The 16519-nt window shown below is 41.9% G+C and overlaps 2 protein-coding genes across 6 annotated transcripts; one reads left to right on the top strand and one right to left on the bottom strand.

Annotated features, from left to right (window-relative positions):
• Nucleotides 1-62: 62 nt before the first annotated feature.
• On the bottom strand, nucleotides 63-8555 carry LOC135504299 (zinc finger protein 341-like). Of its 3 annotated transcripts, none has more exons than XM_064922720.1 (15): nucleotides 8509-8555; nucleotides 7938-8048; nucleotides 5933-6120; nucleotides 5566-5715; nucleotides 5114-5329; nucleotides 4811-4994; nucleotides 4583-4676; nucleotides 4278-4489; nucleotides 3927-4132; nucleotides 3500-3708; nucleotides 3250-3346; nucleotides 3037-3169; nucleotides 2833-2944; nucleotides 2609-2679; nucleotides 63-2462 (listed from the first exon to the last, which is right to left on the bottom strand). In XM_064922720.1, the coding sequence occupies exons 1-15, from the start codon at nucleotides 8537-8539 to the stop codon at nucleotides 2113-2115; spliced, it is 2364 nt and encodes a 787-aa protein (XP_064778792.1). In that variant the 5' UTR covers nucleotides 8540-8555; the 3' UTR covers nucleotides 63-2112. The 3 variants fall into 3 exon arrangements, with proteins under 3 accessions (XP_064778792.1, XP_064778793.1, XP_064778794.1); XM_064922721.1 differs by having other exon boundaries at nucleotides 4583-4673; XM_064922722.1 differs by having other exon boundaries at nucleotides 5933-6046.
• A 455-nt stretch (nucleotides 8556-9010) lies between these two features.
• LOC135504296 (transcription factor E2F1-like) lies at nucleotides 9011-16298 on the top strand. Of its 3 annotated transcripts, XM_064922718.1 has the most exons (8): nucleotides 9019-9100; nucleotides 10313-10433; nucleotides 10601-10703; nucleotides 10823-11042; nucleotides 11246-11398; nucleotides 11513-11627; nucleotides 11783-12014; nucleotides 14695-16298. In XM_064922718.1, the coding sequence occupies exons 1-8, from the start codon at nucleotides 9069-9071 to the stop codon at nucleotides 14958-14960; spliced, it is 1242 nt and encodes a 413-aa protein (XP_064778790.1). In that variant the 5' UTR covers nucleotides 9019-9068; the 3' UTR covers nucleotides 14961-16298. The 3 variants fall into 3 exon arrangements, with proteins under 3 accessions (XP_064778791.1, XP_064778789.1, XP_064778790.1); XM_064922719.1 differs by having other exon boundaries at nucleotides 9011-10433; nucleotides 15911-16298; XM_064922717.1 differs by having other exon boundaries at nucleotides 9011-10433.
• The last annotated feature ends 221 nt before the right edge of the window (nucleotides 16299-16519 follow it).

Genomic DNA, 16519 nt, shown 5'->3' with positions numbered 1-16519 from the left:
TGTTTTTCCTTTTGTGGTGTTACTGTGGTAGTGACGTCAGTGAAGAAATCTAAACAATCTGAAAGGCTTCAAATCATGGCTATCCATTTTTAATAGTTTCATTTTAGCTAAATGCAGTGTATTATAGAGTGCATGCCTCAAGATTCATTCATAGAATGTTACATACAAAAATAGAATTGGTGCCTCCAAAGGAAGTCAGAAATCTGCACGATAGTTTTACTGTACATGCGGCAGGTGAAAAAAGACATCTGCCCATGGATGAGATGCAGTGCCTTCAGAAAGTATTTATACCCCTTGACTTTACCACATGTTGTGTTACAGCCTGAATTCAAAATGGGTCAAATGTTTTTCTTACGCATCTACATACAATACCCCATGACAAAGTAAAAACATGTTTTTATAGATTTAAAAAAAATTAAATACAAAAAAATCAAAATGACCTAAGTATTCAGACCACTGAGTCATTACTTTGTAGAAGCACCTTTAGCAGTGATTACAGTGGAGTCTTTCTGGGTAAGTCATTAAGAGCTTTTAACATGATTGTGCAGCGTTTGCCCATTATTCTTTTCAACATACTTCAAGCTGTGTCAAATTGGTTATTGATCATTGCTATACAAACATTTCCAGGTCTTGCCATTATATTTTCAAGTTGATTTAAGTCAATTGTAACTCACCAAGAAGACAGTGAATGTTGAGTGGCTAAGAAACTCAAGTGTAGATTTGGCCTTGTGTGTTAGGTTATCCTGCTGAAAGGTGAATTCATCTTCCAGTGTCTTGGAAAGCAGACTGAACCCAGTTTTCCTTGGATTTTGCCAGTGCTAAGCTCCATTGTCTTTTTAATCCTGAAACTCACCAGTCCTTAACTATTACAAGCAAACACAACATGCAGCTGAGTGATACTGTTTTATTTGATTTACCCCAAACATACCACTTTATATTCAATGAATTATTCAGACAATTTTTATGCAGTATTACTTTAGTGCCTTGTTGCAGGAAGCATTCATGTTTTGTAATATTTGTATTCTGTACAGGCTTCCTTTTCACTATCAATTAGGTTAGTATTGTGGAGTAACAACGTTGATCCATTCCCAGTTTTATCACAGCCATTAAACTCCATTTTAAGTCACCATTGGCCTCTTGGTGAAATCCCTGAGCAGTTTCCATCTTCTCCGGCAGAGTTAGGAAGGACGCCTGTATCACTGTAGTGACTGGGTGGATTGATACTCCATCCAAAGTGTAATTAAGTTCTCCGTGCTCAAAGGGATATTGAATGTCATTTTTTTACCCATCTACCAATAGGTGCCATTCTTTGCTCAGCATTGGCAAACCTCCCTGGTCTTTGTGGTTCAATCTGTGATTGAAATTCACTGCTCGACCTTACAATTATCTATGTGTGGGGTAAAGAGATTTTTTTGTATGACAACCTCATGTTAAACACTTATTGCACAGAGTGAGTCTATGGAACTTGACTTGAGCACATTTTTACTCCTGAACTTATTTAGGCTTGCCATACAAAGGGGTTGAATACTTGACTAAAGACATTTTAGCTTTTCATTTAAATATTTTAATTAAAAATATTCCACTTTGACAACATGGTATTGTGTGTAGGCCAGTCAAAAAAAATTCTCCATTTTGACCATTTTAAACTCAAGCTATAACACAATATGGAAAAAGTCAAGGGGTGTGTATACTTTCTGAAGACACTAAATCACTGTTCTGAATAACAATCATCAATTAAAGACAAAGTGCTAATGTTTTAATGTAAAACAAATAAACCCCCTTCAATATAATTGGAGGGATATAGTGAGATTCAAATCCCTTCCATATGCAAAGGTAGTCTCAGGACAATCTTTCAAGATTCTGCTTGAATAACTCAGGCCTTATCTTGACACCAGTCTGTTTAGCTATCATTCTACTCCTGCCATGCAAAACTTTGGCATTTGACAAGGAGACAAGGTGTGGAATGTTAGCCTAGGTACCAGTCTGTTTAGCAAACTCAGGCCTCAATCCACTGTCTCTATGAACATGGGTGCTCTGCTGTAATCAGCCAGTCTCACTCAGCAGTCTCCAAAGTGTTCCTCTAGCTCTGCCTCTCCTCCAGCCGACAGATCCTCAACTGGGACAACTGACTGCCTGAGGGTCCTCGAGCCTCTCCTCTTCATCGTCGCCCTCCTTTTCATCCACCTCTCCCCTGCTCTGTTCCATATCTGACTCCTCATTCCCCTTTGACCCCTCTTTTCCGTGTCCCTGCCTCGTCACTCTTTTCTCCGCCCTGTCCTTCTCCACCGCAGCCCCTGCCATGGGGCACTTGTGATCTCTGTAATACTTCTGTCGGGTGAAGCCCTTTTTGCAGGTGGCACATCGGAAACGATAGTTGTTTGTGTGGGAGCGTTGGTGCTCAAGCATGTGGGCTCTTCTGCTGAAAGCTTTCTGGCAGTACCCACATTTATAGGGCTTGATACCTTGAGACAACAGAAACAAAAGTATGGCTCTAAAGGGTTTTGAATCATCACTTTAAATGGCCGTCAAGAGCTGCAACAAGGTAAATTATGTTTACAGTTGTGACTGGTATATTAATCATTTACTACAATAGACAGGAAATACTCACCAGAATGAGACAGTATGTGTGCCTTCAGCTTGTCTGGTCTGTTAAACTCTTTAATGCAGCCAACATGTGTCCTGAAAGCACAAAACAATGCTTTGAATACACCAATAAAAACACAACTTTCTGTTACATTGACGTATCCCCAGGTTTTTATTGGAATCTTTTGTGGCTCAGGTTTCCAAATAGGCTCACATATGTTCTGTTAGAAAAATAGACACCTCACTTACCTAAATGGACATTTGTATTTCTTAAAGGGCTCATGAATGAGCATGTGCCTCTTCACCTTGTCCTTCCTGTTGAACATGGCCTCACAAACAGAACATTGGTATGGCTTTTCTCCTGCAATGAAATGACAGTGTTGCCATAAGCACAGCAGAGAGAATCGAATGAAAGTTATTTGCACCATAGGGTGATGTGTCTGCATGCCTCACCTGAGTGGATACGAGTGTGCAGTTTGAGGTAGTGCTCTGTTTTGAAGAACTTTGTACATATCTGACATTTGAACCTTCCTCCAATACCATGTGTGGGCAGGTGCCGCCGGAAATACCTCTCACAAGGAAAAACCTGTTAAAAATAAATGCATTATTTAGAGTGACTTAATTCTAACATAGCAGCGAGTGACATCCATTTTTTCTAGAGCATACCTTTTGGCAATGTGGGCAGGGGAAGTTATGGGAGGCGGTTAACAAATGCTGCTCCAAGGCCTCTTGCGTGGAGTACCGGCTTTGGCATTTCATGCACCTGAGTGTGACAGAAATACTGGTGAAACCCGTAACCATGGGGCCATATAAAAACACAGAGAGAAGCTGTGATCACACTGAAAAGAAAGCAACTGACTGAACTTTGTAAGCATTAGTATGACCTAATTAGGAGACTGGAGTTCATGACGCTAACCTATAGAAAGTGGTCTCCTTGCGTGGGTTCTGCTGGGGACAGAAGCAGTGGGAGTACTGGTGCACCCCCAGCTCAAACAGCGAGGGGAACACCTTACTACACAGGTGGCAACGGTAGGTGAGCTGCTCCTGGTGCATCCGGGTGTGCTCCAGGAACAGATCCAGCTTCTGGAACGTCTGGGAACAGGTCTTCACCACACACTTATATACCTGAAATACAGCAGGAAGGAACATTAGAAGGATGAGTGGTGAGGACAGAGCTCAAGGAAGACATCTGACAGAATAACATTTCTATTTGAATACCTGTTCAAAGGAGAACAAAAAAGTTTTCCCAAATAATATGAACACAGATTGCCCCCTGTGCTTAATAATGCTTGTGCTTCATTATTGTTCTGGGTAGATCCTTCCCTCTGGCCATGTGGACTCACCTGCTCTCCTTTGTGCTGGGTCATGTGAGATTTGAGCTGGAAGTAGGTGCTGAACTTGCCAGCACAGAACTGGCACTGGTAAGAGCTGTCGATCAGGATTATCTGCTTGGTCTGAGCCTGCTGGCCATTGTGCTTGCCGTCACCATCACCCAGGCTGTCTACATCAGTCTGGGAGTCACAGTCTCTCTCCTCATGCTTACCTGGGGCTTCGGAACACAAAATCTACATTTATAAAACATATTTGGGCCCTTAATAATACATTCATTATGACATAATTGATTTTGGATATTATTACCACTGTCATCAACAAAATGGCCTATAGAGAAAAAGATTCCACAGTGAGATGATTACCTGGCTGCTCCTCCTCCTCCTCATGCTGCTGTTCCTCCATGACCTCCTCTGCACACAGTGGGACCACCTTAACTGTGATGGGCAGTCTGGACACTGTACTGGCCACGCCCGAGGGCCACACTTTGTGTGTCTGCATGTGCTTCTTCACATTAGACTTCTGGGCAAAGGCCCGACCGCATACGATGCACTGGAAAGGCTTCTCCCCTGTATGACTGTCGAAACATCGAAGATGTCAACGCATTCAACGCATATGGATATTGCTTTTCTGTTTGGGCTGAATGGTACATTTGGTTTGTTAAGCTCACCTTCTGATATGTTGCTGGAGATCAAAGTTTTTGGAGAAGACTTTGTCACAGAAATTGCACTTCAGCTTCTGTGACTTTCCTTTAATTTGTTCTGCTGAAGAGCCAATGGATATGAACAATGGACAACATTATTTTATTTTGCCAATGATGAGAAAACAATGTAAAAATATATTTGTTAGAGTCAGACCAATATGTACTGTATATTGACATTTGTTTTCAAAATCATACCCACTGCTCCATCCTGGCCTTTCTTTCCATTTTTGGGTCGTTTAGGAATGATCACTTTTTCAAACTCCTCAAGCCCAGTTAGGTTTGCAGTGATGCTGCATGTTTTGGTCTTGGTGCCTTGCTTCCCAGGGCTGTATATTGGAGGAGTGTTGAATGACTGGCTCTCCACACACTGACTCGGGACCTGTGGGCAGAAAAAATGTATAGTGTTAGTGACCTACTGAGCCAAACTCTTTAGGAAGTTGCCCAAAGACTGCAGAGTACAAGTCTGTCATCCTCCTCATTCTCATTCCTCAAGCTCACCTGTACAGATTGGAACAGCTGCAAGCCCAAGGTGTGAATCTCTGCACTACCACTCCCAGACATTTGAGGCATTGTGCTGTAGACCTGGACCACTGAGTTGCTGATACTGGGTGGCACCTGAGAGGACAGAGGCTGAGACTGTCCGGGTGGGAGAGAGTGGGAGGACTGCTGATGGTGCTGGAGGTAGGATGCACCTGTGTGCATACTCAGGTTACTCTGAGAAGGAAAGGTAAACACCATACGCAGTGAATAAAGGATAAAAGGAATATACTTATTGAGAAGAATATCTTAATTCGGGATGCAAAGTTCCATTAACAATTCCAGAAAGCTTCCCATCCAAGTTACGCAATAAGCAAGGAAATCCAGAATCCTCCAAAACAGGATTTCTGGAAAACCAGGGAAAGTTACTGGAATTGTGCAACCCTATACTTAATTGAATGAAAACAACTTACCTGAATAGGTGGCTGCATTGCTGCCATGGGTTGGTCAATGGATGTGAAGGCGGAGATGGCAGACATCAGAACATCATCGCTCACTAAAACATTGCCTTGGACCAGTGTGTGAGTAAGAGGAGATGGAGGCACTGTGATGTATGTGGATACCTGATGTGGATAGCAAAACAAAGAAAAAAGGAAGGCTGCATTATTGCATTTACATTGCAGGTGAATTATTGTTCTGGTGCATACTATGATACTGTATGGGCTGGGAGTAAGTACAGGAGATAGGTAACTGGTTTATCTTGCCAGACTCATGGTGTGGGAAAAGACTAAGTGATCAACAACAAAAACATATGTCATAAGCCAGTAGTGCTGTACCCACCTGTCTGTTGGGGGTCTGTGGCACAGAGCTAATGGAGGGCACAGGGGTGTAGGCATTACTAGATGCCAGTGATACTGTAGACAGGGAAGGGGCATTGGACTGGCACTGCTCTCGCTTGTGGGTCATAAAGGCAGGCAATGAGTTGAACTGTTTCTTGCACTTCCCACAAAGAAAGACATCTTCATCATCTGTAGAGGACAATTGGGAATATACAGTACCTTCAGAAAGTATCCACACCCCTTGACTTTCTCCATATTTTGATGCATTACAGCCTGAATTTAAAATTGATTAAATGTAGATGTTAAGACACTAGCCTGCACACTATACCCCATAATGTCAAAGTGGAATTATGTCCCGGAGTAAAAATATGATGAACAAGTCACATAAGTTGCACGGACTCACTGTGTGCAATAATATTGTTTAACATGATTTTTGAATGACTACCTCATCTCTGTACCCCACACATATAAACGATCTGTAAGGTCCCCCAGTCAAGCAGTGAATTTCAAACACAGATTCAACCACAAAGACCAGGGTTGTTTGCCAAAGCCTCACAAAGAAACACACCTATTGGTAGATGTGTAAAAAAAGATATATATATATATATATAAACCCGACATTTAATATCTCTTTGAGCATGGTAAAGTTATTAATTACATTTTGGATGGTGTATCAATACACCCAGTCACTACAAAGATACAGGTGTCCTTCCTAACTCAGTTGCTGGAGAGAAAGGAACCCGCTCAGGGATTTCACCAAGAGGCCAATGGTGACTATAAAACAGTTCGAGTTTAATGGCTGTGATAGAAGAAAATTGAGGATGGATCAACAACATTGTAGTTACTCCACAACACTAACCTAAATGACAGAGTGAAAATATGGAAGTGTGTACAAGTAACCGATGCGAAATGACTAGCTAGTTAGCGGTGGTGCGCGCTAATAGCGTTTCAATCGGTGACGTCACTCGCTCAGACCTTGAAGTAGTTGTTCCCCTTGCTCTGCAAGGGCCGTGGCTTTTGTGGAGCGATGGGTAATGATGCTTCGAGGGTGGCTGTTGTTGATGTGTGCAGAGGGTCCCTGGTTCGAGACCAGATAGGGGCGAGGAGAGGGACGGAAGCTGTACTGTTACATACAGAATAAAAAAATATTCCAAAACATACATCCTGTTTGCAATAGGGCACTAAAGTAAAACTGGAAAAAACTTGGCCAAGAAACTAACTTTGTCCTGAATACAAAGCATTATGTTTGGGGCAAATTCAACACAACAAGTACCAATCTCCATATTGTCATGGTGGTGGTTGCACCATGTAATAGGTATGTTTGTTATCGGCAAGAACTAGGGAGTTTTTTTATGCTAAAAAGAAACAGAAGAGCTAAGTACAGGCAAAACCCTAGAGGAATAGCTGGTTCAATTTACTTTCCAACAGACATTGGTAGACAATAACCTAAAATACAAGGTTAATTATAAACTGGAGATGATACGAAATGTTCCAGAGGAGCCTAGTTACAGTTTTGACTTAAAAATCGTCTTGAAAGTCTATGGCAAGAATTGAAAATGGATGTCTAGCATCCAAATTGGCAGAGCTTGAAGAATTTTTTAAAGAATAATGTGCAAATATTGTACAATCCAGGTGTGCAAAGCTCTTAAAGACTTACCTGTAAACACTGCCAAATGTGATTCTAACATGTATTGACTCTGAATACTTATGTAAAATGAGATTTCTGTATTTCATTTTCATTTTCACTTTGTCATTATGGGGTATTGTGTGTAGATGAGTGAGACAAAACATATACTTTGAATTCAAGCTTTAACACAACAAAATGTGGAATCAAGAGTATGAATACTTTCTGAAGGCACTGTATCCACCCTTCCATATTTAAACTGCAATCAGTGTAGAAACAGAATGGATCCTTGTTTTGAGTTACTGTAGTACCTAGTTCTCCAATCAACACAATAGAAATTGCAGAGAGACAACAATTAAGTGGATAAAAGGGAAGTACACACCCATTGCCTGAATGGCAGATGAGCCTGAGATGTTCTGGTTGTTTGGGTCAGGGACACCTCCCTGGCCATCCAACAGAGACTGGACAGCCAGGACTGTCTGGTTGTCCATCCCTAGAAGAGAATAATAGATCTGGAGGTCAGAACGGTGCAGATCATGGTGATGATATACCATAATACGACAGGAACAAAATAAAATAGGATTGGTGCGCTACTGCTATTTTGACAACAAGCAGCCTCTCAGTGGGTTGAAGCTAGCGCAAGTGGCTGTTGTTTCAATGCGACATACTCCCTCTTCTCAAAAAATCCCCAAACAAAAGAAATAGCTATACATTACCATAAGCAAATTTAAAGAACAAATGCAAAATTATCCAAATTTACTCAACGAAATGATAACTAGCTAGTTCTCTGGCATCGATTATTATAATACAAATTGTGCTTTACCAAATGCATTACCATAATTACACCTCCCAGATAACCCAAAATAACCTCACTTTTTCTAGAAAAAGTTGTCTTACAACACATTCATATGTTGTTAAATTAAAAGCGTGGTATATGATCAATGTGTCGATACCTTCCAGGACTTCAAATATAGCCTGCGCCATCTTGTAGTTCTTCTGTGTGTAGGCTTTCGATGAATATGACTGCGTAGCCGATAACGTTATGTAGGCGGATTCTCTCTGCCCAACAGCTGGTCCAGGGCCAGTTACAACAGTTTTTGTCATATTTTTGGTTTTGGATTCGGGTAGGAAAGGCTGATCCCAAGTCAGACGTTAACTCATTCATCTCCCCTCTCGATTTGCTTCACAAAATAGTTACCAAAGAATAAGCTAATCAAATCACTTATGACATATTCAAAGGTACACTTTCTCACAGTTTATTTATTAGCCAAAAACATGTTTTCCCATTCATAACAATGAAAAGCGTGGCATCACAGAGAGTGGCATTTCATGGGAGCCAATGACAAGTCTCGGAAATTCTGACGTCAGAGGGACGCTTTCGCCCAACCAATTGAAATCGTGATTTTCATGCACGTGCAAGTTTCGCGGCAAAAATATTTGGCGCGTAAACCTCAACACTTGTTCTGATCAGCTGGAACAATAACAACAATAACACAATCGGTTTGGCGCTCAGATGACAACTTTTATGGATGTACTTCAGTCAAGGTGATCAACAAGATGATCCATATCATTTGTTTATAGGATATGTAGATTTTTTTTTGTGGGGGAATTATTTGCCATTATTTCGGTTTTGTCGGATTGGTTCCTCGGTATGCTGACCAAACGAGATGGTGAAGAACTGAGTTGGCTGGTAACGTTACTGCAGCAAGCTAGCTAGCATTCTAAGGTGCCCTAATTGTCATTTGAAAGGATGCGTAATAAATCCAGTTATTCGTCCAAGGTAGCTAAACTAAAAGTTCAGGTTAGTGCAATATTGCGTTAGGAAGAATACAAACTATTTAGGTTCCTGATTTGTTTGTAGCTAATATGTTGCTGGTACATTTAGTCTGAAACTGAATTGGCTTGTGTCTTCTGTCCCATCCTAACCCCGAAGCGAACACAACCACTTTTCTTGGCTAACAATACCAGCTAGGTAGCTAACTAGAGTAGCTAAGTTTTCAAGGAACTCTGCTTGCTAGCAACACAGTAAGCAAATGATGAGTTGTGTTTACAAACTGTACCAAATGAACGTGATTTTGATGTCAACCAACGTTAGGTAGCGAATTAGCAATTAACAAAGGGAAAGTAGTTGATAGATGTGGCCAGGCCTCACCGCACTCTCATTGTAAAGATGAAAACAAGAGATTGCATAGAAAAGCTAGCAGTGAGTTAGCACGCTAGCTAACATTGATGCATGTTTATTTCACTTTTGTAAACTATAGATAAATTATTCAATATAACGTTTTATCTTGTATAGCTACGGACTGTAACTACAGTTTGTAGCTGTCAAAGCGCAACAACTGTCTCTAAGGTTATTTTATAGCTGGCTAATTGTGAGGAAGCATTACCATGCATTTTTGATTTTGTGAGTTTTAGTTGTTGAAGCTTGACTGTCAGTAAGCTAATGCTAATAGTAGACATGCTTAACATCAGTATTTGTAAACCAACTCTTCTAATACGTTTGCACTATTATTCTCCCAAATTAGAGATGAGTTGTGTCAGAAGGTGCTGAAAGTAGCATATCAAGCCTTTAGACTTGAATTCTGCCACAAAAGACAATTTAGGGGACTAGAGCACTCCGGCTGTGTGTGCCATGTCAGAGGCACTAGTATCAGGTCAGACGTCGGAGGATCTTTTGGCAGACTTTGAGTCTCTTTTGAATGCTGGGAGTATTGACCTATCAGAGAACCACCAGATAGTCATAATTTCTACCCCCAGCAATGTGGGCTTAAACTCAGCTGTACCCAGCAACACTGGAGAGATCCTCCTGTTCGCTACCCCCCAAGGCCCTGCGGATGTGGTCCAGGACCAGCGACGGCCAACTCTGGGACGACCTCCGGTAGGTAGCTAGTTGACCATTTTCATATGGGTGTTGGCTAGGGCGGGAATATGATGTAAAGTTATCCCTGTACAATGACTACAGAAAGTGTGCCTGTGTGAGAAAGAATGATCTGTAGCATCCACACTAACTTTTTACCTTTGTCCCCCCCCCATAACTTGTTTCAGGTGAAGAGGAAGCTGGACTTGGACAGTGATCACCAGTATGTCAGCACCTCTCGCCCACCTTCTCTTGGGAGGGCCCCAACGTCCACACCAGCACCACCCAGAGGTACAGACCCCCGGTTCACAATTCAAATAGAACTATTCATTTGAATTCAGTTGAAACTATTATAATTTTGGCAAAAGACAATAAATAAAAGTATTTTCATTATTGTGTCCCGCTCTCAGTTCCAAAGCCTTCGTCAGAGAAGTCTCGCTATGACACGTCTTTGAACCTGACCACCAAGCGCTTCTTAGACCTGCTAGCCCAGTCTCCTGACGGGGTGGTGGACCTCAACTGGGCCTCACAGGTCCTGGAAGTGCAGAAGAGACGCATCTATGACATCACCAATGTCTTGGAGGGTATCCAGCTCATCTCCAAGAAATCAAAGAACAACATACAATGGCTGTAAGTCTGGATTCTCGTACTGTACAGTATGACAATATCAAAAGTGTGTTCTGGCCTTTCTGGCTTATAATCCTTATTGTGTGTGCCTCTACAGGTATTATTCAATACATACAATACACCGTCATCAGTGATTCCACAGGATATGTGTATTAGCTATAAAAAAACACCAAAAAAATATTCTCCTAACATTCTGTTTGTCACAGGGGGAACCGCATTGATGGAGCATCTGTTTCCCGTTACCAGGACCTACAGAAAGAGGTCTCTGATTTGGCACAGGCTGAGGAGAAACTGGATGAGCTTATTACCAAGTGTAACCTCCAGCTCAGACTCCTCACTGAGGATACCCAGAACAAGAAATATCCTTTTGTGTCTTGTCTCTCTTTCTGTTTGTGTTTCTGTGCTTTATCTATCTACTGTATGTATTTGAATATGCATTATAGGTCAGTATTTTTTCTTTAACATAATTGCACGCTGGGTTATTTGATGTGCCAGGATCTACGGAAGTCTTTTGACTCTCCTGACCAGCTGGTGATGGTCATCAGAGCCCCTCCAGAGACCCAGATGCAAGTGTCAGAGCCCAGTGAGGTATGTGGGAGGATAAAAGACCAATGGACTCTTGCTCAAGACTCTCTTCTGGACCAAATACTGTATTCCAGCTAATGTGGTTTACATACCAACCACAACTATTGAATTGTATCCTCTCTGTTTCAATAAATGATTCCTTTGTTGTCTTCTGGTAGGGCTATCAGGTCTCCCTGAAGAGCACCCTGGGTCCCATTGATGTCTTCCTGTGTCCAGAGGACATTTCTGGTGTCTGCAGCCCAGTGACAGGCATCAGCCCTTCTAAAACCACATACCAGATAATGCCCCAGCCTGCAGAACAACCACAGTGCAGTTCCACACAGGAAATGACATCGTCAACAGCTGCGTCCCAACAGAACTCCTCTCCACTGCCATTGTTTCGTGAAGGGGGTAAGCTGCTCTCACTAGTGTCACACTGTCACCCTGATAGGTCAAGAATGCCAGGGATTTCTTTCAAGAAATCCATTAAAGCACAACTCAAGGCAATAAACAACCTATCTGATAGAAAACAGCTTATGGGAATCAATATTGGTCAGAAACACAAGGTGAGACACAGACTACCCAGCAGCGTAGCGTATTGTACTTTGTTTACATAAGACAACACGTCACATTTTTTTACTTGAGAAATACTGCACCAAACACCTTAGGTAGATTTAAATTGCCCGACCAAAACCTATGCAATAATGTCAGTTAATTACAGATTTCTTGAGTTGTCTTACAGTGCATTTTGTTACGTTACAGCCTTATTCCCGTTACCAGGACCTTACAGCCTTATTCCCGTTACCAGTACCTTACAGCCTTATTCCCGTTACCAGGACCTTACAGCCTTATTCCCGTTACCAGGACCTTACAGCCTATTTCCCGTTACCAGGACCTTACAGCCTATTTCCCGTTACCAGGACCTTACAGCCTTATTCCCGTTACCAGGACCTTACAGCCTTATTCCCGTTACCAGGACCTTACAGCCTTATTCCCGTTACCAGGACCTTACAGCCTTATTCCCGTTACCAGGACCTTACAGCCTTATTCCCGTTACCAGGACCTTACAGCCTATTTCCCGTTACCAGGACCTTACAGCCTGTTTCCCGTTACCAGGACCTTACAGCCTGTTTCCCGTTACCAGGACCTTACAGCCTGTTTCCCGTTACCAGGACCTTACAGCCTTATTCCCGTTACCAGGACCTTACAGCCTTATTCCCGTTACCAGGACCTTACAGCCTTATTCCCGTTACCAGGACCTTACAGCCTTATTCCCGTTACCAGGACCTTACAGCCTGTTTCCCGTTACCAGGACCTTACAGCCTGTTTCCCGTTACCAGGACCTTACAGCCTGTTTCCCGTTACCATTCCTAAAATTGAATATTATTATTTTTTCCCTCATCAATGCCCCAAAATGACAAAGCAAAAACAGGTTTTTAGACATTTTTGCAAATGTATTTCAGTTTTGCATTTTTTATACCTTATTTACATAAGCATTCAGACCCTTTGCTATGAGACTTGAAATTGAGCTCAGTTGCATCCTGGTTTTTTGATCGTCCATGAGATGTTTCTATAACTTGATTGGAGTTCACCTGTGGTAAATTCAATTGATTGAACATGACTTAGAAAGGCACACACCGGTCTATGATCACACAGTTAACAGTGCATGTCAGAGCAAAAACCAAGCCATGAGGTCAAAGGAATTGTTCGTAGAGCTCAGAGACAGGATTGTGTCGACTCACAATTCTGGGGAAGGGTACCAAAAAAACATCTGCAGCATTGAAGTTTTCCAAGAACAGTGGCCTCCATCATTATTAAATGACTCTTCCTAGAGCTGTCCGCCCAGCCAAACTGAGCAATCGGGGGAAAACGGCCTTGATCAGTGATGTGACCAAGAACCCAATGGTCACTCTGAGCTCCAGAATTCCTCTGTGGAGATGGGACAACCTTTGTGTAGCACAACCATCTCTGTAGCACTCCACCAATCAGGCCTTTCTGGTAGAGTGGCCAGACGGAAGCCACTCCTCAGTAAAAGGAACATGATGGCCTGCTTGGAGTTTGCCAAAAGGCACCTAAAGGACTCTGGCCATGAGAAACAAGACTCTCTGGTCTGATGAAACCAAGATTAAACTATTTGGTCTGAATGCCAAGCGTCACGTTTGGAGGAAACCTGGCACGATCCCTACGGTGAAGCATGATGGTGGCAGCATCATGCTGTGGTGATGGTTTTCAGCGGCAGGTGCTGGGAGACTAGTTGGGACCGAGGGAAAGATGAACGGAGCAAAGTACAGAGAGATCCTTGATGACAACCTATTCCAGAGTGCTCAGGACCTTAGACTGGGGCAAAGGTTCACCTTCCAACAGGTCCACAACCCTAAACACACAGCCAAGATGACGCAGGAGTGGCTTCGGGGCAAGTCTCAATGTCCTTGAATGGTCTAGCCAGAGCCTGTACTTGAACCCGATCTAACATCTTTGGAGAGACCTGAAAATAAGTGTGCAGCGATGCTCCCCATCCAACCTGACAGAGCTTGAGATGATCTGCAGAGAAGAATGGGAGAAACTACCCAAATACAGGTGGGCCAAGCGTGTAGCGTCCTACCCAAGAAGACTTGAGGCTGTAATCGCTGCCAAAGGTGCTTCAACAAAGAACTGAGTAAAGTGTCTGAATACTTATGTAAATGTGATTTTTCAGTTTTATTTTGAATACATTTTGTTTTGTCATTATGGGGTATTTTCTGTAGATTTGAGGGGACGACGACTATTGAAGCAACTATAGAATAGGGCTGTAACAAAATGTGGAAAAAGTCAAGGCGTCTGAATACTTTCCAAATGCACTGTTGATTCATTCGGACTATTTTGAGGAAGTGATACTGGCTTTGTTCCTATTGTGTCTCATGGGGGACAAACATCAGTAACTGCCACATCGAACCACACTCCCAAAGACTGAAATATTGTTTTTCTTAATGAGCAACGGTGAAACCCATACAGAATCGATGCATTCAGTCGCTCTTTAACATTCCTCAATGGCTATTGGCCGTGGTCACTAAAACTGCATTTCCATTTTATTTATTTTTTTATTTTTTTACAGGAGCAGTCCTGGAATGTTACCCGTTCACTAACTTGGGAGTGCTGCCAGAATTTGACCTTTCACCCTTGTCATCCTCTGACTTCCTCAGTGGGGAGGGCCTTGGTAACCCACTGGATGGGTTCATCAACCTGTCCCCTCCACAAACCCACAGCTACCACTTTGGCCTAGAGGAGCATGAGGGCATCACTGAACTGTTTGACTCTGACTTTGGAGACTTCACCCCACTAGAGTTGGGGTGGAGAGAAACACCCACAAAACAAGAATGAGGATGTATCTCTATGGAAACACCCAATACACACCCTTTTCCCCTCAGAAAAGTATTCCCACGTGGCTAAAATACAGAATTGTACAGCACAGACAGTAATGGCACTTAAGTCGTCTAGCAAGAGGTTAGCTTTAGATGGCTATTTAATTTATTTCTATACAGATAATGTTTTTGTACCAAGAATGTTTTTTTTCTTCTTCCCCTAAGTGGCTTGAGAAGGTGTACTTGTGGGCTATGGACTTATCAGCTTGGAAGCTAATACTGAATTTGTTAGGTAGGCATTTTTGCCATAGTCTCAGGTGTAAGGAAGAGTCAGACTTTTCCGCTAAGAGTTGGGTTTCAGATGCATTTTAAGAAGTCTTACAGTATGTTGGCCAATGGTAATGGCAGGATATAGCCTATGTAGGTTAAGAGACCTTTTATAGATGAAGTTTGGGATGGGGGTTGGGATGTCATGCCTTAAAGCAGTGGTTCTCATTCCTGGTCCTGGGAACCCAAGGGGTGCACATTTTAGTTTTTGCCCTCGCACTACACATCTGATTCAAATCATCAAATCCTGGTCCCCAGGACCAGGACTGAGAACCAGTACCTTAAAGGAAAGATTCACCCATTTTGAATGTTATATTGTTTTTGTGCATCTCTGAGCGATGTTCTATCGATTCCTGGGGTCCTTTCATGTTTTCATGTCTATCTAAGCTATTGTCTTTTCAATCTTGAGATGCACAAAAACACTTACATTCAAAATGGGCAAACATTTCCTTTAACATTGATTAGATCTGTTTGGTAATATAATTACCAATAAGAAAATATTATCTCTTTTAAAACCTGTCCATATTGGTCTACAGTTTGAATATATTGTTTTACCAGGCTTTACATTTGGTTGATTGTCAGTCATACATTATATCACAGTTTGTCATTATCATGAACCTTATCACAGCTCCTTTTCTGCAGGTCTTATGCAGTGCCTTACAACAACAACATAAAAGTGTTGGATGGATGCAATTCAGGTGTTATTCTGTGTCTATAATTGAGGTTTTTGAATGAAAGTGTTAGATTTGAATTTCCTAACAGTAAATTGTGAATTACTACTATTTGGGGCTGTCAGGCTACTTACTTTACTTGAGAATTCAGCCACTGTGTTAAAAGTGCTTAAGGGAATTTAACTCTGCAGTCAATTTCACATTGTTCAGCACTTAGTTTTGTAACAACATTACAAAATGAGCTTTTTTTCCCACAAATTCAGTGGTGAAAATAATTACTTGTACCAATCCGAGTGGTTTATCAAGCATGTCTTTTGTATCAAATTTGTTTTTTGAAGAATAAAAACATTGCTATATGGGGTAGTTGATGATGATGATGATGATGATGATGATGATGATGATAAAAATCAGGTGAAAACAAACTGCAAAGAGTTCCATTAGCGTAAAACAGATATTCCTAGTTCCATTCCGTTGTTTAATAAGTGAAAGACAGACAATTTATGACTGTCGGGCAAGTTGAACCTGCATATATTTTTACAAACAAAATACAAAGAATTCCAATACTGATCTTTCTGATTGG

Source organism: Oncorhynchus masou, chromosome 18, assembly GCF_036934945.1.
Source record: "Oncorhynchus masou masou isolate Uvic2021 chromosome 18, UVic_Omas_1.1, whole genome shotgun sequence".
NCBI classification, from domain to species: Eukaryota; Metazoa; Chordata; class Actinopteri; order Salmoniformes; family Salmonidae; genus Oncorhynchus; species Oncorhynchus masou.
This window is presented reverse-complemented; position numbering and strand designations above follow the sequence as displayed.